The sequence below is a fragment of the Taeniopygia guttata genome, chromosome 6 (genome assembly GCF_048771995.1).
Source record: "Taeniopygia guttata chromosome 6, bTaeGut7.mat, whole genome shotgun sequence".
Lineage (NCBI taxonomy): Eukaryota > Metazoa > Chordata > Aves > Passeriformes > Estrildidae > Taeniopygia > Taeniopygia guttata.
Window position 1 is genome coordinate 14488640 of NC_133031.1, and position 22466 is coordinate 14511105.

At 36.0% G+C, this 22466-nt stretch overlaps 1 protein-coding gene across 44 annotated transcripts in view; it reads left to right on the top strand.

Annotated features, from left to right (window-relative positions):
- Window positions 1-22466, top strand: part of KCNMA1 (potassium calcium-activated channel subfamily M alpha 1) — a 425312-nt gene that overhangs the window by 111700 nt on the left and 291146 nt on the right. For all 44 annotated transcript variants that reach the window (XM_072931472.1, XM_072931474.1, XM_072931471.1 and 41 more), the window contains one exon: window positions 6025-6189. In XM_072931472.1, coding sequence (XP_072787573.1) covers window positions 6025-6189 — 165 coding nt within the window. The remainder of the gene's footprint in view (window positions 1-6024; window positions 6190-22466) is intronic.

Genomic DNA, 22466 nt, shown 5'->3' on the forward strand with positions numbered 1-22466 from the left:
ATGGGTGGAACACTATATTTTACTAGTCTAGTTTCTCTTGTCTCTCAGGTCAAGGTTTTAGTATTCCTCTACTGCGACAATTTTTGTTAGTCAAAGCAATGATGTGAAAAGGGAATTTTATATAAGCAACCTGTACCAGAAATATGAAGGTCACAGAACATGAAATCTGTGAGGATTACTGAGGTTTTGCACAAATGCAACAGAGAAGCTGGTCACTACAAGAAGAGGAAAAAAGGTTTTATGGTGGTCAACACAGAAAGTTAGGCTCTGGTGGTAAGGAATGACCTTCTGATAAGGTGCTTCTCAGAAATCTCTTGGGAATGCAGAAAACAGAGTATAACATCTCACTCTTAAACTAATAAGAAAATCTTTGTATTGTATTTTGGACTTATTTTTCTTAATCTTCCAAATTTGCAGATGGCAAATTTATATGGCTTGTGAATATTTTATGAGAGCAAAATGCTGGGTTATCTCATCAGCCATGTTTTCCACAGATCATTCTGGTTCTTCTATTCAGTGAAAGGAATAATGTTTGTCTGGGTATCAATAATTAATCCTTCGAAACAAGTCGAACCATAGCTACAGTATGATAGCTGACGTCAGTGTAACCTTATATGCAAAGAAATGCTGTGGATAGGCCAGTTTAGAAGTACCTCTTACCTCACATTTAGTTAGTTTAGCCTTTGCTTTTTCTTTTCCTACAAGTCTGACTTAAAAAATGTTTGGAAGTTTTCATAAAGTTGTTAATTTCTCACATTGCCATTTGTTTTGTTTATTAATATTCCAGTGAAAACTTGTGTTTCCTAAACTGCACTAGAACAGGTGAACAGCTGCAGGGTTATTTTTGTTTTGCTTGTTTTTAGCACTGGATGAGCTGGTACTTAGTAACTGTTAAGATGGAGACAGTGGATAGTAACTTTATCTGACAGAAGGCGTCTGCCATGGCAATATATTCAGTATGTACCTGAAGTCTTAACATTCAGTGTACATTTCCCAGCTTCAGAGAATGCAGCATAATATTATGGTTTTATATAAATTTAAGACCCCTATTTGGCAATGTCAAAGTGGTGAGTGAATGTATTGAAGAATGTGAAAATAAATTATTGATAGAAGTCTAATAATTATAAACACAGTGTTTCAGAGATTTGCCCAAGAGAAAGGAGAAATAGTCTAATATGCAAAATTATTCCTCTTCACATAGCACCTCTTTGTGGCTTTGGGGAAACAGGTGAATGAAAAGGACAGAAACGTAAATACAGATTCCTATTATGTAAAAATGGCCATTTTCCTAGTGTTGTTGATGTGATATAAAACATTTCAAAAAAAATGCCAGGCTCTGGGAATGCAATGCTGTTAATTGCAGGCATTTGCTATTCGCTGTCATCGTTAACTAAAGCAGCCCTTTCTTAACTGCTCCAAATGACATTTTTTTTATTGTATTATTACTGCATGCTTTAAGCTAGGAGCAGCTGCCATTCTGACAGGCCCATTCTCATCTTATGTTATATAGGGTGGAAGTCAAAGGCCAATACTGTGTTTGCCTCATTGATGTTACTGTTTCTAAATATCTCCTTAAGCTGAGCATACTACTTTCTCTTTAATGATACGGGCATCATTCAATGCTCTGTATCTCATTACAGGTGATACTTAATGATTTTTGTGTGATATTCACACATGTTAGATAAATGGGATTATCAAATCCTTTTCTTTGTTTCACCACACTTCAACCCAGGTATTTTCCCTCACAACTACTCCCTGTTTCATATGTTTTCTAACATATTTTAGCAAGATAGCAAGTTTTTTCAGTACCATATATCAGAGAGTACTTTCCAGATTGTGTTAATGGTGTCCTGTATTTTTAGGGCTTTTAAAAAGACAGGTTATTCTTAGATCATGTTTTAAGGTTTCTTAATAATTTTCTGATTTTATTTTGTGCTGTTCTGAGTTGGATGAAGTGTCTATGCAGTGGTTCTTTGTTTGTATAGGCATTTTAGGGGTGAAATGGAACAGGCAGGCTTATGTTTCAAAAACTGTTAACTGGTTTTGAGTGCATTTTGTCTTTTTGAGTTCTTCTTCCTTAAGGTGACTGTCTTCAAGAATCCCAGAATTTATGTAATCTAAATCAGTATTTATTGCTGTAAATAGGAGACAAACCATTGGAGTTTCTAGTCCAGGTCTGTGTCAAACTACTAGATTAAACACTGGGTACTGATTCTTGTACATACCTCCTCATCATGCTATTTTCCATTTAGCCATTAAGTTCAGGAAATATATATTTCGCAATATACTACTTCTCACTTAATCTACCTGCATGTTCCTGCCATCAAGCAATTAAAATAATGAAAACTGGTAAGCAGAGTGGGTAAAGATCCCTTACTTGTAATATTGAACTTGTAAATAATTAATCAACTATCGTCACTGTCAGGTTATTATTTGAAGCACCTTTTTCAGGTGTTGGTGTTAGTTATTCAATGCTTTGAGATGAAGAAATAGTAATGAAACAAGACTATACACTTAATAACGGGACTGAATTTTATGTTCAGTATTAAAAAAATGCAGCCTTTAAACCTCCTTTAATCACTGCACAATTGCATAATGACTTGGGGATAAACTTTTCCTAATACTCAACTGCCAATTAAGTAAGATAAAAAGCTAGCCATGTAAATGAAAAATATAAAATATCCCAACTGAATACAAATATTACATAACAGCAACTAATCTGCATGTTAATTATAGCTACAATAACGGCAGGAGCTAGGCTGATCATGACAGTTCCAAATCATACTTGGCAGGGGATGATTGTTTTACTTAAATTTTAATTAAGAAATAATATGGGTGGGAGATTTTTATAGAGGTTAAATAAGTAGTATAAATACAGAATTATAGCCATTCAAATTTATTAAAGTCTTGAATAACTTCAGACAATCAAATACTGAATAGGTTTGTCATGTTTTACTGTTCTATTCTATTGGCAACCAAAAGTCAATACAACAAAGGAACTGTAGGTTATGAAAACCTTTTCAAAATGTAAAAGCTACCTTTCTCCTTCAATTAAGTAAATTGCCTGCTCTTTCATTGAGTGCTAGGAAATTTTAAATTATTTTTATATCTTATGAGCAATCACATCTATTGACTAAAAGATTGGTGGTAAGGAATATGTACACAATAAAAGAATTTTCTGACAATACAAGTTCACTAACATAAAATTGACTATTTTATTCAGCTATGTGTTTATTTTTCTGTAGTTCTGTGACTTTCTATAGCAAAGTTTGTAGTTGTGTTTTTAGCATCTGTGCACTTTGAAACAAGGGTCACTGGGTGAAAAGATCAAAAAACCTGTGGTTTTATCATGACTCTGCCAGTGACTTCTCTAGTGACTGAGTTAGGCACCTAATCACCACCTCAGTTTTTTTATCTGAGAGGAAAAGATAATTATGCCTCCTTTACTATGAAAACCACATTAACTCATTCAATATAAACTCGTACAGAGTATGAAAGCTCACTGTGCAATGCAGAGGAGGACCATGGAGTAAAATCTGGTGTGTGAAGGTTACAGTTCTGAAGGACAAGCTGTAGCAGCTACAAAAGGCAGAGGAGTGGGTGGGAAGAGGGAAGGCAATGGCCTGTGCAGTGTTTTACGCTGTCTGTGGCTGTCAGGACTGTGAGGCTCCCGCAGGCCGGGGGCCTGCCCAGTGTCCTGGTGGCAGCGGTGGGACAAGGCCCTGGCCTTGAGCCGGCCTGGGGACAGCCGGCCTTGGGACAGCGGCCTGGGGACAGCCGGCCTTGGGACAGCGGCCTGGGGACAGCCGGCCTTGGGACAGCGGCCTGGGGACAGCCGGCCTGGGGACAGCCAGCCTGGGGACAGCCGGCCTTGGGACTGCGGCCTTGGGACAGCGGCCTGGGGACAGCCAGCCTGGGGACCGCGGCCTTGGGACAGCTGGCCTTGGGTCAGCGGCCTGGGGACAGCCGGCCTGGGGACAGCCGGCCTTCGGACAGCGGCCTGGGGCTCAGGCAAGGGCACCTGGCTGGGGCTCACCAAGGCCAGGGCTGTGGGAGCCCTGGGTGGGGCTGAAATGGTGTCCTGGGCCACAGAGGGCGTCTGGGTCATGGGAGACCCTGGGGACAGCACCGAGGACCAGTGAGGCCTTGGAGATATGTCTGGATTGCCTAAGCTTCAGTATCGTTTGGAGTATAGAACCTAGTTTTGCCTTTTCTGGTTTATAATCAAAACCCTGATGGTGGTGAAGGCATTTTTTTGGGACTATTCTCTATGGCTGTGTGATGCTGTGGGTCACCAGCTGGCTCCAGCCAAGTGTTGCTCTGCTGGAGATGCCTCATTCCGTGTCGTACAGTGCTGTCCTCTGCAATGAGCTCATTCCTGTAGGTTGTGCTCCGTGTGTGCAGCACAGGATGTGTCTTTCAATGCAGAGTGCAAAACATCTGATTCACTGTGTCCAAATTTGTCAGTGAATGAGGTCCCGTTATGCAAATAATAGTTTTAAGTAATTTTAAACTTCTGTTGAGTTATTTGCTTGGGAAGTGTACTGAATTACTGTTGTAACTCTGAATAATTTGTTATTATCAATATAGTAACATCACACTGCCGTAATATCTAGTAAGAACATGAAGGCTGCTTTCTGGGAGGGAAACTAACAGAGAAAAAAGGATATGATTAGCTAATTAGGTTGCAATATTGAGCTTCTCTAAAAACAACTGTTGGTCTCCATATTACATTTTTAGCATTATTCTGCTGTTCTTTGCTGACAGATTCAATGAAATTGCTTTATTAGTTGAGTGCTACTCTCAGGAATTGCTTGTACCTTTGTGTCCTGCTGTGTCCTCAAGGCCATCTCACAGCTACGGGTTTTGACCGTCACAGGATAGTACTTCTACTGTAGTAATTATCACATAACCAGCATCAAGCATCTTTGCTTGTATAAAAGATATCCCAAAGGGGATTAGTGGCAATTGATTTCCTGCTTAGTGGCCTACAGACAAGTAATCTATAAACAAGATCTTTCAAGGTATTGGCTAGTGCAGAGTGCTTGGAACATTAATGCAGTTCTAGTGCTCAGGACTTTCTTCACCACTGAATTTTGCTGCCTCTCCTATTTTTGTTTAGTGTAACTTGCCAAGTATTCAGGAAGTCATTAGTATTATGCTGTCACCAAAGGCATGCTCATGGCACTTTGCATTCAGTATTATTTAAACACTGTACAATCTACACTGGCTTTTCCTGTCATCCCCCCTGATGTTTGTGCAGCACCCATGACTGTAGCACATTGCAGGCAGTTGCAGAGCACGACATCCTTGCTGCAGCATCCGTGAGAGACTGATACAAATTCCAGTGCTTGTTACTCATCAGTGAGCTTGGTGCAGCTGAGGCTCCTCTAATTTCTAGCTCTTCTTCCTGTAAGAGCCACTTACTGACAGAATAATTCCTGTGATATATTAAACACTTTCATTGAAACACAGGTTCACTGATAGCATGGCAGCTCCCTGCAGATACTTTATTATGGATTTTGTTCCGCTCACACTTGATAATTGTTGTCTTGTTACATCATGCTTCTCAGTGAAGGTTTACTCAGATAATTAATTCTAGTGATAGGAAATTAAAATTGTACATAAATTGTGTTCACACCTAGTATGCATTATTTTGAACTGATACATCAAAAGGTCTTTCGGTGTATGTCTGACAAATTCATTATATGTGACTCTATAATTGCATACAGAGCTGTTGTCAATTATGTTGCTTGTAACAAAGGGACGTATCATGTATTTGGTGTGAAATATATGTTTTAAAGATGTAATGTCAAGGAGAGTGTTATTATCTAGTTTATCTGGTTAGAATATTTCTATTTCTCTTATTTCTAAAGATGTGGCCAAGTAGGTTCTTAATTTCACCTAGCAGAAATTCAGGAAGACAGATTTTCTGTTTTTTATTACTGTTCTTGGCCCTATCTATATCCTGACTTTCACTGTCAAATTGCTAAACATTATCTAACCCAAATACTTACTTTGCAGGAGGCCCAAAAGATCAATGGTGGTGGAGATACACAGGCAGATGGAGCCTGCAAACCAACAGATGAAAAAGAGGAGAATGTGGCAGCAGAAGTGGGATGGATGACGTCTGTGAAGGATTGGGCAGGAGTCATGATATCTGCCCAGACATTAACTGGCAGAGTACTTGTAAGTTTTCTATGATTTTCTATGTTGTTATTTTAAAGAATGTTTTTAAGAAGCACTATGTCCCAGCATTAGTGGAGGATTTTTGATTGGTTTGTTGCATCAGCACTGAATCAATCCCAGTTTTCTCTGCAAAGTAGCAGACTAATTCCCAGTGCAAGAGAGAGGCAGAGAAAGCAAGTAAAAAATGACTGCCAGTCCACTTTCCAGCATATTTCACTCCTCTGGCCCATGATTTTGAACTACAAACAGTGAATTTATTAATTTCATATTAGGTGTTAAAACTATAGACATATTTTATCTGAAAGTAAAATTGTACTTGGAAGAATGGAAGCAAACCTGGAAATTAAGCCAAGTATTACAAATGTAGAGAGCGGTCAGAACTGTAAAGCAAAAATAAACTTCTCGTGGCTGTGCAGTGAGGTTTGTGATGTATTCAATAGACTAATAATGATTTTATATTCCCTTCATATTTTTCTTTATTAGTGTAGAAATCCTTCAAACCTGTGAATAGTTACGTATCAAATGGAGACAGATGATACATGGTTTAAAAGGAAAAAAACTTTTACTTTTTCACTTTATTTAAACATAATTGCTTTAGAGCATTGTCAAATATTAAAATGCAAGGATTTTCTGTGGAGTTCACTGCAGTAAAAAGTGTCCCGTATGTAATTTGGATTAGTTTTCTTTTTAGAATGCACATACTTGTAAACCAGAAGCTGAAATGATTTAAATCCCATTTAAAGCTTCAGAGAATCCCAGTGAAACTTTGTAACTAGTTTTGGTTGAACTGAAAAAGGATTTGTGTCTTTGGTTAAGATATATTTTATGGTGAATCATTTTTGGGCTATTTAGATGGAGGAGGAAGTGGAGGAAAATAAGAGATTCCACTAGTCTTCTAAAGCAAAAAGTTAAGGTGACTTAATTGCAACTGTATTGCTTAGTTCTGCAACAAGAGTATTTTGATTATTTTTCCTAAAAATACGATTATTCACTTTTGTTTATGTTCATTGCTGACTTTTATCAGTATCTGGAAAGTGTGTTCCCTTGCTGCTTTTAGCACTATGTGTCTTCTATGTGCAGCTGCCATGTTTACAGGCTTTTAGTGATTGTCTTCTTAAAAATGGCATTTTGCATGTTTCCTGACATCTTCAGTGTTAAAAATGAAAACCTTAAAGTCATGCTTCCAGTTCCAGTTTAGAAATCCCCCAAAGCCAGAGTCCTCTGCTCCCACCTCTGCAGTCAGAAATTGCCCTGTGTTGGTTTTACTGGGCTGTATGTGAACACAGATACAAACCAACCACTGGGACCAAAACCTAATGTACATAATATAAAATACATTTTACTTCAATATAGTGGGAGAATTTAACACTGTTTGATGATTTCATTTATTTCTTGGGAGTATTTTTTAGAGTTTCACATTGCATTTTATAAGGGACCAGCTGGCTAATGTCACTGGGTTAGGTTATTTCTGAGAGAATATTTATGATCTTGTCAAGGTGTAGCAGCACATATTGTGCACATCTGGGTTTATCAGTATGCCTGACCATCTTGAGAAATCAGATGCATGGAACCTCTTAGTTAATTTTAGTCAGTTTAAAAAACAAAGTACGTTAATTTTAATACAGCACTTACCACGTTCAGTATTTGAATTGACAGGACATAATTTATGGAGGATCATTTCCAGAATGGACCATTTGGGTGTTAATTTAAATTTTACTTTCTGAGAATATTTGCTAAAGGTTAACTGCTTCAATGAAAATTTGTGCTAGAGGTTAATAATGCCATTATTTTTAGATATAGGATGTAGCAAAATCAAATCAATATTTATGTAGAAGTATATTGTTTGAAAATATTAGGACTTAATAATGGATTACTATTAATTTAATACAGCCTATTCCTGACAGCTACTCTGTTTCTGAATTGAACTGCAAAATTTGTTTTTTCCCCTGAAGAAAGAATTGGTGATTTCACAGTCCTCTGAAATCAAAATTGTATGTGATATCTGCAGCTAAAGAAATTATTATACACTTATACACTGTGCGAGTTTAAATTAAAATTAATTTTATACATAAATTAAAATTATACATCCAATGTTTACAAAAAAAGTTTCAAAAGCAGTCCAATGAAGATGGACTTGGGAAAAGAGTTATAACTGAACTTCAGTTCAGCATGGTCACCTGAAGGCTATTGTGGAACTGCTGCCTGGGTTTATTTAGGGAGTGAATGAGACAAGTTAGCACAGTGTGGAGCACGAATCAGTGTAAAGTAGAAGCTTATTTGTGTTTTTTTGCTTATGGGAAAAGCTCCCATCATTATTCTTACCTGGACAGGCATTTTCTTCACAATGAATCTTAGTGGAATGTGAAGTGCTGTTTGTGGAATCTAAAAGGGCTACTTTATGGAACTCGCACTTCTGGGTTCTGTCACCATACCTTTGACATGTCTGATCTAGCTTTTATTTCTTCCCTTGTGACCCCACAAAACAGCTTTCTAATTTATCGTATTTGTTTGTCCAGGTACTTTGTGAATATTGAAACAAATATTTAAATAGTGGGTGCTCCCGTAATTACCCCTTTAATTTTTAAACTTTATGGCTGTCCACAGGTGAAGTAAATAAAGGCCAACAGTGTGGAAAATAGAGGACAACATATATGTTTAAAGGTTATAGCCACATAGTGTAGTACAAGATTGGGCATTTCCATTGGCATTGGACCATTTGTACAATTCTCTAGTGAAATAAAATATTTCTATTTATACAACAGATGCAGATTTAAAGGCCTTAGGCAACATTGTAGCCATAGAACTACTTGAAAACTTTTAAGTCAGAAAATAATTTTTTCCAACATACTTTACAAAATCATGTGTTTGTGCATCTGCTGGAAAGTAAGGGATGTAACTTGTTATTCATGGTCTGGGTCATTTGAGACAATTAATGAAATTGTTTAATCCAATCAGAGACAAACACTGAAGTCATTGATAGAGATGACTCTCCTCCACACTAGTTGTCTTATAAGTGTTTAATTCATTGGTGTTTGTGAGGGAAGGAAGGTTTCTGTACCTGAAATGAATGCTGAAAAAACCCAGCCATGTTTGTAATCCCCTCACCACCCATTCCATTAATTAGTTGGAAAATTACATTTAAAGAATAAACAAAGAAGAGAAATCAGAACCTTGTTGTTGTTGTGAGCATCATGAGAAACAAGAATGGGAGATTTTAAATAGTTAAATAATTGAATTTTCAAAGCATTTCACTGTCTTATTAATATTAATATGCTTATTAATATGTCAGGTGAGTGTTTTCTAGCCTGTAGGTCATGTCTGTAAGAGATGCAAAAGTGGCATGTGCATGGGATTGTACTAATATTGAATTGTTTCAGTAGTTATGTGAATACAGTAAAGATAAAGTACTGAAATAGAAATAGACATTCTTACTGCTTTAGTAGCTAAATTTTATTTCTGACTTTTCATAAGTGGCTTAGGCACAGAGAATCATTCACACTACCCAGTTTCATCTGAAGGGCAGGCTTTGGAGGAAGAGATTTGTATAAGGAGATGCAGAATGTCCTTCAGTTAGAAACTGTTTTTGTTTTTTGAAGTAGTTGCGGCTGGCTAAGTATGATGCCTACACTTGTGTGGCCAAAATAGCCTTTTTTCCTCATGCTTTATCTTTGAGAAGCACAATTGAAATATAATGTTCTTGGTGCCACAACCTTTGAAAATGTGATTTTGTGCTTAAACAATGTAGATGGAATTTGACGTATGATTTAAAAATGTGTCCACGTTAAATTGCATAAGCACACGATTTAAGAACATGCTAATTGAGCCTGAGCAATTCTGTCTGCATTTGATGTTGAGTGACACAAATATAAATAACAGCAAAAGGTAGCAGTTTACTTAAAATCTGTTCAGGGAAATAGCAATTTACTTTGAAGTGCTGTAAACTGCTGTAGATGATGTAAGCATTAGATTTCTGAGGTGAATTTCTCAAAGAAGAGTCAGACACATTCATAATTAATCTCAAGATGCAGGAAATTAAACATGTTTATGAACTGATTTTGCTTCCTGAAATTATATCAATTGAGTAAGAAGAAAAAGATTTCCTTAACTAGATGAAATGTTTGTACAATATACATATGACTTTATTCTGTGTATACAGAATAAAGTCATATGTACATTGTTGAATTTGACACAGTTCAGTCTATGGAAAGCTGTAGACCCTTGACTGGACTTGTGAGGAACTATTAAAAAATGTAAGAGGTCCTCACTACTCATTTGGGGAAAACTGGTGGATCTTTAATTATATAAGTATTTATAGTAACTTTTCCTGGGAAACATATGTAGGTATTTTATATTATTTTTGCTTTTGATTGCTTGCGTGTTTTGGTTTTTTTCAGTGTTTTTCACTAGATTTGTTCTTGCTGGTTTTTATTTACTTTTAATTTTTTTCTTCTGAATGAGAGGACTCAAATTTTTTAGTGTTGAGGGGGGAAAATCCCCACAACCTCTAGTGATAAGTAATAGTTTTCTAGCTGCCAAAGTGAAATTTAACAGTACAGAAATTGTGGGGTTTCTCCCTGTTTCCAAACACTAATGAGAATAGGAGCTCAAAGGATAGTTTGGTATTTGACAGATAAGAAATTGAAGAAGCTGGTGTAGTTGGTATACATATATATGTTTTGACAGTGTTCTTGACAGGATCAACTCTTTCACTACATTTTCAAAGCAGGAAGAGAAACCTTGAGCAAATATGCGTATGCTGCACCTCAAATTCCTATATGAAGTTTAATATGAATTCTCAAGGATATGCAAAGTTCTCATAAATTTCTTTCTTTTTCTTTTAATTTGGACTCTCTCATCCTGGTAATGTCCTGTAACCAATCTTCTTGTGAAATTAACATACATTTTTTTTTCTCAGCATGTGTAATGTTCTTAGGATGCAGTTAATCTGAATAGGACTTAATTTAGAATAAAATATATAAATTGACTAGAGAGTAGGAAATGAATGCATGCTTGAGTGCTTTAGTCTTTCATACTCATAATATTCCAAGCCTTTTACAAGTCCAAATATGACATTAGTTTTTCAGCAGTGAAGCACGTGCATTCTTTGATAAAATAATTTGTTTTGCTCTGATATTACAGTTTTTCTTAGGTAGTTATGCAAGGTTTGGTGGGACTTACAGAATACCCTCGTCAGGCAAATAAAAATAGTGCCATATCTTCCCCTTAGCTGTGGTCTAGGTTTCTGACCTTAAGAATAGAAAGGGAAAGTCTTCCTCAGCTTCTAGATCTGACTGTGAAATCAGGAATCACAGGCAGGAGTCACAAGATGTTCCATGCCCTGAGTGGTATGGTGTGGTTATTTTTTTTTCCCTCCTCTTTTTTTTTATGGTATTTTTTTTATTTGCTGCTGCCTTTTTTTTCTTTTTTTTTTTTTTTTTAGTTATTTTAGTTCTTGGGGATGGAAAAAATTATGTAGCTTTTTTAGGTTATATACTATTACCTTTATATAAAAGTTCCCTTTTCCTCATCGTGGTCAACAAGTAAGAGAAATGACATAAGGATGAAAGAGCAGAGTCTTCCTGAGCTCTGGACAGTAAAAAGACAGTGCCCAAACTGCTGAGAATGCACCATGCAGTGGGTCAGTGTAACTGCACAGATCTGATCATTGCAGATGAGGAGAGATTATAAACTGCTTGTCAGTGTTTGGAACTTACCTACCTGCTGTTCATAGGGCATGGTTTAGATTCTGCTCATCTCTATTGAGAAATGAACTTTGTCTGTTTAGTTATTTTTAATCTTTCATAGGCCTTAGTGGCACATAAATGAATCCACGAGATGAGTTCTAGATTGCCTTAACCTGTGACAATGATGAGGTCTATTTCCAGGGTTTCCATAGGAATAGGAACAATGTTCTCCATGTAAGTTCATGAGATAATGATAATGGAATAGAGTAGGAAGTGTTGAGTAAATCTTGTTCGTTTCTATGGTAACTGCAGCTAGTTTAAGTTCCAGTTATGCATTTTCTGAATATTTATTTATTATTGACAGTAGCAAGGGTTTTTTTTTTGCAGGCTTTTTTGTTCTGGATTGAAGGGTAGGCTTCTGCCCAGAGTCTTGTGGGAAAGTTCTATTGCACATATGTCTTTAAAACTGCATTATTAAATTGTGCGTGTAGGTGCTACATGTAGATGTAGCAGTTCTGATTGTCACTGTACTTTGTGTTTTTGGGAAACTGCTGTAATTTCAGTGGATCTTGTACTTAAAGGATTAAATAGTGCATCTTGTATGGTGATTCTTGGGGTGTCCTGTGCAGGACCAGGAGTTGGACACAATGATCCTGATGCATCCCTTCAGTTCAGCATATTCTATGATTACCATATGCTACCATATCTTAAACTTGCTTTGCTGTGAGGCTGTTAATGAGTTATATGGCTAATCAAACAGCATTTTTATTTCTACTCAATTTTACCAGTTTTAAGTACTGCTATGTGAAGAATAGGTAGGGTTAGCATAAAGTACATGTACTGGAAAAATCAAATCAAGAAAAGAATAAACAGTACATTTCATAGAGAAATGACATAAAATATACTGAGAACTGAACTTAAAACATTGCATTTGAATTCTTAGCTCAGAAGTTGGAACAACAGAAAGTTAGTATATATATCACACATGCAATTTATCTTAATTAAAATTCCTTATTTTTATAGGCTTCCTTTTTGTAAGCTAGATCTCACTGTAGCCTAGTCTACCTTATTTTCAGTCAGGTTATATCTGCTGCTGTGGAGGTTACCCACTTTAAAGTTATTTTCAGACTTAGGGCTGTGTTGCAGTGACTTTTGTGACCATGCTTGCAGAAACCATTCTAACAGTATTTAAAAGCATGAGGCTTTTCCTACAGTGGGAATAAATATCTTCTGCTAACATTTTTGCAGGTACCACTTCCTTTCTTGTATTAAGGTACACATGGCTTTCTGTCACTAAAAGGAAGAAAAACACACTTGAAAATAATGTATTAAGTTTTGAATGGTGTGGTTATTTGGAGAAAGTCAAGAATGTGTTTGCTATTCCGATGGCAGAGCTGGTTTAGGTAAATGTCTGTTATACAACTCTTTCTTGGTGAGAAATTGTTGTAAGACTATCACTATTGATAACCTGTATAGCTTATATGCATGTCAAACATAAGTAAGGGAAAGTCTTTACTACTTTTTTCCTGTGTGAGTCGAGAATGAAAGTGTGTAAATACAGAAATGTGCCTTGTGACAATGCTGTGTTAATCCTCATGATTAGTGTGTGGTACAGGGGAAATTTACCTTCCACCCATGGGACACTGACAATAGCCAGGTATTGAACAAAAGTTACAAACACAATTTTGCATATTTACAAAGCTTACTGGAGGAGACAGATGGGTTCCCCTAAGGCATTTGTGCTGTTCTGATGTGAAAGGCTGCTCTGATGATGCAGTTGATAATAATGGGGTTTTTATGGGTTTCTTTTTCTCTTTGTGCTTAGTGTATTTCAAAAAATTGTGCTTGTAATCAAAACACTGATGTGATAATGAATATTTTTGAAGAAAATTGTGTATGTTTTTATACAGCTCTACCATCAGTTATTTGTTCTGAGGCATGGGGTAAATGGAACAAACTGCTAAGCTTGTGGTAAAAAGAAAAATATCCATTTGGGTGTTCAACAAAATTTTCACACAAAATATTGTCTATCAAAATCAGTTTCCTTTTCCTTCTTGCATATTTTTTTTAAACTGTTTTTAGGTATTTCCTGAATATTCACAGGTTTCTTGAGAAATGCTCTCAGCACATCCCTCCTGGTGTCAGTAGTTTTATGTGGCTCCTTAAATTTGTGTTGCTTTGGCACAGGAGATTCCTCTCTGCTTTAATTAATGCTTTGTTTTAGCTTCAAATACTGCAGCAGAGACAACTTCAAAGCTTACTGCTTAAGCTGCACAAAGTCCCACTTTTCCTGTGAAGTCTGATGTCTGTATTGGTAAGGTTTGGAAGGCTTGGTTCAATCTGAAGTAGTAGTAACTCTGTATTTGCCTTTCTGAAAAGGGAACAGGTAATCTAATGGTAGAAGTTAGGATGGAGAAGTTATCAATTGGAAGTAAAAATCAGGGAATATAAACTGCCTGTTCCATATGTTTCACCTAGAAGCTAGAAGCTCTTAGAACCATCCATAAATCCACAGTAAAATGTCATGAGTTTAAGGGAGAAACTTCCTTGTCTGCTTAAATGATCCTGTTCCTCCTTCCTAGTTAGTCTGTATCCTCAGATGCTTCCCTTCATGCTGGGATAAAGCTAGGAGAAAATGTTTTGAATAGGGAAGATGGGCAAAAAAGGGAAAGAGAGAACTTTCTGAAAGTTTGAAACAGTCCTGGAGACTCAGAGTCTCGTGAAGACTGCTTCTATTTATCAGAGCTATCTAGGATAGATTGGTGAAAATGCAATTTCTGCAATGCAATGCCATGCCTTCTTATGAGTTATGGAATTGCTGACTGTGACTATGAAGAGGGGGTCACAAAAATGACTAAACTGAGGCAGGATACGTATAGGATGGGAAAGGAAACATAATCTGATTCCTCCATTATTTCTGGTCCAAACGTAAAAAAAATTTCAAACACAGTGTACTTGTTACTGCTTAGAATGGGGATCCCACTTGGGAACTAAAAGTGAAATGTGGAACCCAATCCTGCCTTGTGGGCATCTGACAGAACTAAGCCATCCAGTTCTGTCAGATGCCCACAGTCCCCTCATTGAAAAGCATGTAACTCCTACAGACTGTTAAAAAATCAGTTTGTGCCTGTCAGGGGTAAAATCTTGCAAAAATTGGTTCAGTAGAGATGAGTAGATTTTAGTGAGCCATCTGATTGTTGTGATATACAAAATGTGATCCTATCATGAGCCTGCTGTAGAATACTAAGCTCTTGGTTCTTGTCAGCCATTATATTTAATCCTATAATGTGTGCTCTGAAGGTGTTGAATGTGCCTTGAGAAAGTATAGCTATGTATCTTGGTAACAAGTACAAGTATATTGTCAGCAGTTTAGTAACATTGCAAACTGTAATATCCCTGTCAGCTGTTTAATTTTATATTTTTCATTATTTTTTAATCTGTTCATTATGGCAAGGGATAAAGTCTTGTCTTGTGAGTTTGGATGCTTCATTTAGAATTTTTAAATAGAGCCAACTCAGATGCTGTGATGTTGAATTCAGCTTTAGAGTGGCATTGGGGCGGTTGGTGCTTGATCTGTGTGGGCTGTGAGTGTCATTGGACTGTCTGGACAGTGTTCCATGCTGCCATCTCTTCCATGCTACAGTTTAGCACACATGTATTTATAAACAGAAGCTGGACCAGTAAGTTGGTGGGTTTTTTTTGTTGTTGTTTTTTTTTTTTTTTTTTTTTTTTTTTGTTTTAACTAAATTGGAGAGTTCTACATTCTGCTGTAAGAAATTCAGCTGGATATTTGAAAATTATCATAGCTTCCAGAGAGCTATGTAGATGCCTGTTATTTCAATACATTTTCTACAGTTTTATTCATCTGGATGATACAAAGACCTTTGATTTCTCTAACAGAATATATCATCATGTCCCAGAATTCTGGTTTAGACATTAAAGGAATACAGTAAGTGCTTCCTGCAGCTCTTTTCTGGTCTTTTATGCTGGATTAGTTTTGGCATGAGAGGTGTGAAAAGGTGGCTTTACATTGTAAAAATGAATAACTGAGTATTAAGAATTTAGCTTAACCTAGGAAACATTAAATATTGATGCATATAATTAGTACTTCTACCTCTTGTACTAGTTGCAAATATTACTGACTGTTTATTTGGTCTGTGTTTTTAGACTACTATTTTTTAGACTAGAGAAAAGGTAAACCAGTTGAATTTTCAAGTCTCTATGTAGAAAAAGTTGACAGCAGTATGTCTGCTGTAATAAGCAGTTACACTTTCAAGACCTGTAAAAACAAAATACATGCCTTTATTTGCTAGCAACACTAAAAATATCTAAAAAGCATAAATTAGCTGACAGAAGTGTCAACAAGTGTGTTATTTGAATTACCTTCCCCTGCTTACTGGTTTGCTTCAAAAATACGTAGTGCGATTCTTCATGAAAATGCTAAAAAAGAGTTCAGAGGAAAATCTAAGGAACTGTAAGACTGAAAGCATATTGGAATACAAAGTTAAATACATTTCTAACTTCTGGGTCAAGTTTTGGTTTTGTACTTAACTGTGTAATTTAATTGAGGTTAGCTCAGTTGATCCATATTTACACTGGTTTAATTGAGGACAGATGTAGATGGCTGTATTTGAGAATGAAAATAACATATATGGAAGAGCATGTTCCTGTCAGGGAGCCAAATGAAATTTAATCAGAACTGCAGACACCTGTCTTCCTACAAGAAATTTAAAGAGAATACATATGCAGGCCTATTGGTAATGTAAGGCTAATTATGGATTTTTTTTTTTTCCTAATGGAGGATGAATCGGCTTTAGAATTAAAACAAAGTGGACAAACTCTCCTGCCACAATCCTCTAGGGAATTTCTAGGCTCAAGGTCAGATACTGTTGAATAGAAATGAAATTCTGTCCAAATTCCCTCTGTCAAGTCCTTCCCTTGGCAGGACCAGATACGAATATAATACTTAATGGTAGTGACAGTTAAAGTTCGAGGAAAAATTTGGCTAAGGCAGTTTCTTATGAATTTGGGGACATTCTGGTTTTTTATATAGTTCTCTATAGCACTTGCAGTTTTCCAGACATCTTTTCAGTGTAGGGATATTGTGCCTTACTTGCAGTCTGAGTCTGTGAGCTTCAAGATGGAAAACTGATGCTGGAAATTTTCGTAAAATTTTTAGACCTGTCAGTGAGGTCTTTTCTCATGTATTTGACTGGAGAATTATATTTTTCCTTCTCCCTGATGGAAGCCTTACCATTTTTATCTTGGTAAAATTCTATGAAATTCGCGAACCATTTTCCCCCCATTTTTGTAGGAAGAGAATGTGAACCAGTAAGTTTCAGCAAAATATAATTTCTGATGCAGTCATCTAGTAGTGCACTTCTGCTGAACTGAAGGTGTGTTAAGTTTACCTGCTTAGACAGAAATGCATCCATGTGATGGTTATTTCCAAGGACACAAGTATCTCTACATATTTTACTACAGTAATTGTATTCTCAAAAGACAGCAAAGGAAACACAAACTCCTGATTGTGTATATCTTCTGTTGATTCTAGTGGGAGCAGGGATTAGGCATAATATTTACTTACTTAAACTGTATGCGTAGGTTTTAAAGTATAGGGATTAGATTTGGTTAGTGGTTTTGTTAGTCTTTTGAAACAGTACTTGCTCATTTGCACTGCAGTGAGGCAAAGATACCTGCTCTAAATGCAGAATTGGAGAATGATTTCTTTTTTTGAATTTGTCTTAAGGATATTTCTCTTTACTGTCATGCTGATTTCTTTTAATGTGGCATAGATAAATCAATGTTTGATAATAAACAAAGGTGAATTTTAATCTTGCAATTTAAATGTCAAAAAAATCCCACTTGATTTATTGACAGATTCAGTGTTCTATGACAATTGTTAAAAACCACAAGTTTTGCATTAAATCATGCCTACTTTCCTATACTGCATGGCATTATGTATTGGTCTATAGGTAGGATTTTTCTGTAAAACATTTTAATGCAGCTGTGTAGAGACCTTCATGCTGCTGTATAATAAAGCAAGGTCAAGGGATGTTATCATGCAAAGCTTAATGCTTGGGTTTTTTTCTTTCATCTAAATATTTTATTTTTATAGTTGCAGAAAGCTATGTTTTTAGTGTGACTAGTACAAGAAATGGAGTCTCATAGTATGTCACGGAATAGAGACAGCAGTTAGAAGTAAAAAGTCTTTATTGCATGGGAGGCACATTTCGGCTTAGTTTATGGTAGTTGGAAAAGGAAAATTATATGGGTTTTTCTTGTCCTACTGTGCTAGAGCCCCCCATATTTTGCCATGTTAAGCCAGTCTTATGGAAAAGGTAATATATTTTAAAAGGAAAGCATTATATTAGTGTCAACATTTTCCTTTAAAATCAATAGATCTGGTAATGTTTTAATTAACATAGTAAATTGCAAAGCATTTCTTTTGAGAAGTACTTTGAAATAGTTACATGAAAAGACTATCAATCCAATGTTAATATTATGAAATATCTTGACAACATAATGATTTCAATTAACTCTGGTTGGAAATTTAACTTGTACTCATGTAAAAAGCCAGAAAAGAGAAGCTGCTTAATATAAATTTTGGCAGGTGTGCAGTAATGCTTATCTGAGTTATGTGGGGATATAAGACATAACCTGGAAACTGCTTCTAGGTTGAGCCAGAAACCTTTGGCTTTCCCCAGTAACATTTTACGTAGTTATATGCTACCATCTATGGAACACAGTAATCCATTATATTTTGTTCAGTTGGATGATGAGCATAGGCCACTGAGTCGCCTCTCGAGAATCACTGACTTATCCTCTTTTTAAATTAATTTTTAAAAAAAGTATTCATTTCTTGTTTGAGTTCCTCTGCCCTCTGGTCCGATACTCAAGATTATGATGGGTAAAATGTTTGTACTTACAGATGTCCTGCTACAGGTGCAGTTATTTTGACAAAAGTTGTCTTTCCAGGAGAGTCTGTTTGTAAGAGCAAATCAGTTATCTTGTACCAATTTTTTTTAACCTGCAAGGTATTCTGAGGTATGAATCACTCATTGTAAGAATGTTTCATTACTTAACTTTTGAATATTAGTATGGAAAAAGTGATCCATTTATCTTGCTTTATTCAGTTTTCACAGAAACACTCAGGTTGAGTTTTCATTTGAAGGAGTGTACCATGTTCAACAGTAGCAATAAAGTCCTTTTTCCTGAAAGACAGAAATAGTGTCAGAACCATGATATACAGGCTGAAATTTCATATAAGAGGCAGAACTATCTACCAGCTGAAGAAAGAAAGAAGAAGCCCAAGAACAAAGTTTTTCAATAAATTCAGTTTTTCACCCATAAATCTCCTCATTTGTGCTTGGAATGTAAAGGCTACGCCTATTACTTATGTTTTTATATGTATTTATTTATTCTATGACTGCTCATTTGTCATATAAATCTTACCTAAAAACATTGAATGAGTTTGCTGTACTAATGTAACAGAAATCTATTTTAGTAACTCCTACTGTTTTACTAAGGCCCTGTGGGCAAAAAAGGTCAATAAAAGAAACCTTGTCTAGGTTTAGGAAACAAATGCATAAAAACGGTAACATTTTCATCATGTCTCATAAATCAGAGCTAGGCTTTGCTAAGCACTGCAAAGACACAAGAACATGAGCAAGTACTTTTCTAGAGAGCTTTCAGTTTGATTAAGATGGAAAGAGGATATGAGAGCCAAACTCAAATTCTGTAATGAACATTGACTCAAGGGTGTTAGTAGCCAAAATCAGAAGTGAATATTGATTCACTCTGATTAATGAGCAGTTTATTTTGTTATTTTTATGATCTTACACTACACCAGTTTCAGAAACTTACAACTGCAGTTAGCTGTTTAATTGGTAAGACTATTCAGCCAAGTTGTCCTGTTTGGAAGAAATATCCCATTCTTTTGTGATTCTGGCTGTTTGTCTTGTAGTAAAAAGGAAAGAAAGCATTTATGACTTCCTTTTATTTTGGAGAACTACTAGCACTGAGAAATAGAATATCTGTTATACCCCTTTCCAGCCTTTCAAGGCAGAAGGATAACTTGGGCATATTTAGCATTGGATTACTTTGCATCTCAGATGGCTTCTTTATGATTGCCTTTGCAGGAAGGTGACTTGGATGAGGGGAAATCCCCTGGGATGTATTGCACAGACAGGTTACTATAGAGGGGTTTTTCCTTGGCCCTTTGAGATGAGGTAACCTGCCTTCAAATAGTATTACCTTTAAATAGCATGCCTGGCCAGTTCTGTCAGATTGTATTAGGAAACTCTTGTTTTACCTCTGCTTGGAAAAGAAGAGTAATATTATTAGGTAACATTTGAAGTAGTTTCTGTTGCGTGAATGTGGGGGAAAAAAACCCCAATGAGGTTAGCAAAAGATACTGCTAATCTTACTGTGTTTAATTTCTTAAACTTTGAATTATAAAAAAGACATGTATGTTATTAAAATGCTATTAAAAAAAAAAAAAAAGCCTATCAAAAAATCCAAACAAAATGAAAACAAAAAGCAGCTCCAAAACCTTGAACACCAAACAAAAAAATTTTGGAATATGAACCAGTAAAGAAATCAATATAAATGTAGACTCCTTAACTTTCTCCATCATCCTGCTGAACACTTTAGGAAGAAACTTAAAGTGAACTTCATGCTGCTTATAAACAATGTAGTAGTTGAGTAAGATTTTTAAGCAGTAGTCATTATGACCATGAATTATGGAAATTCCAAGATTACCTGTTGGGTTTTCAGACCTACCATTGCACAGTTAGTTTTGTGCTGTGTTGTGAAAAGCCTACCATAGGATGGAGAGGCGCTCTGTACAGTCAGTGTGATGATAGAAGATTTGGATTCTTATAATGCTTTGCAGTTATCTTGGGTGTGTTCCCCTACTTTTCTGTTACTGTAAAATTTCCCTTTCTTATCCTTCTATACACTGTTTTTTAGCAGAATATATTTTAATGCTGAATTAAATATACTGGAAGTGGAGGAAGCTGTGACCGTCTGTATTTGATTTATGTGGGTATGAAGATTGTGGGTTTGACTCTGCACTTGCCTAGAATTCCAGAACACAAAACTTCAGTTTCTGGACTGGATATTGCAATCTAGTTTTAATATGAAACGAATGTTCTTTTGTAGCATTCTTCATCACCTGAAAAATATTTTACTCAATTGCAATGTGACTTTACTGGTGAGGCTTGCTACAAGGTGTATTTTCAAGGAGGTTGAAAACAATGTCATTTGACTTCTGCTGATTACTTAGGAGGAAAACTGAATCAAGGCTAATATAGAGATTGTGCTTTTCTTGATTTTGGAAAGAAAGAGACTTAATACCTACTGTTTCTCTTGTTGTTTAGCAGACATACTGGGATTGAGGATAATAACAGAAATATTAGTGGTCTTGATCGCTTGTTGAATCACATACCAAGTTCAGTAAGAACTTGTACATGTTCTCTGAAAACAAGTTTTAACTATGAACTCCACATCTGAGTTACTGAGTAGCTTCTTATATTTTTCAATACAAAAAGTTGCATATGTATTTGTGTAGTCATGTGTAAATAAGAGTAATGGTGAAGCATTTGCACAGGTTGCTCAGAGAAGCTGTGGATGTCCCATCCCTGGAGATGTTCAATGTCAATCTGGATGGGTCTAGGAGACATGTCTCTGCCTATGGCAGGGAAATTAGAACTTGATGATCTTTAAAGATCCTTCCAATACAAGCCATTCCATGGAATATTTATTACAAAAACATGTAACACCTGCAAGCTGCAGCTATAAAATAATCATTCTCTTGGAAGAAATTCTGGCCTTCTTGGAAAAAGTTTTATGATAATTAAATTTCTTGGATAACCTTCTTATTTCTACAGAACAAGCCTTTTTACTGATATAATCATTAAACAAAGGTATCTAGTTCTACAGTCTAATGGTTAGCATTGTAGCAGAGTTCTGGTGTTCAGATGTTTAATTCTTCATTTGTCCCTTGACAGGGTTTTGTCCTCATTCAGGTTTCCAATTTGCTGACATTTATTACAAGACAATTGTATGAGGGTTTTTTTTCCCTTCACAGGTAAAGAATCAAGATGAACAACTGCTAAGTGATGGTTTTCATCATAAAAAGGCATTGTAATGTCTCTTATACTTTTGACACCCTGTGTTCAGATGGTACACCAGATTAAATAGTAATATTGGACACAGTTTAAAACAGTGTCACATGTAAAACAAGACAAAAACCCAATTCTCAAAAAGTAGCCATTGTTTCGGGCACTTAATTCACTCATTTGCCTCTTTGATTTAGATATATGGATAGCAATAATAGCATCACTCTGTGCTGTCATACCTGCTTGTATGCTCTAGACTGATTAGACACTGTCTTATCTACTCTAGTTCAAGTCATCCAGATGATGGAACATCTGCACTTCTTGAGTGAGGATAATTCTGTAATTTAATAGCTTGAAGCAGAGTCTGTAATCCTGACTCTGAATTTTATCTGCTGGCTAAGGAATTTATATATTACCTGTACCTTGTTGCTAAGCAGATTCAGGGGTTTTGCATCTTTTTATCTTTAAT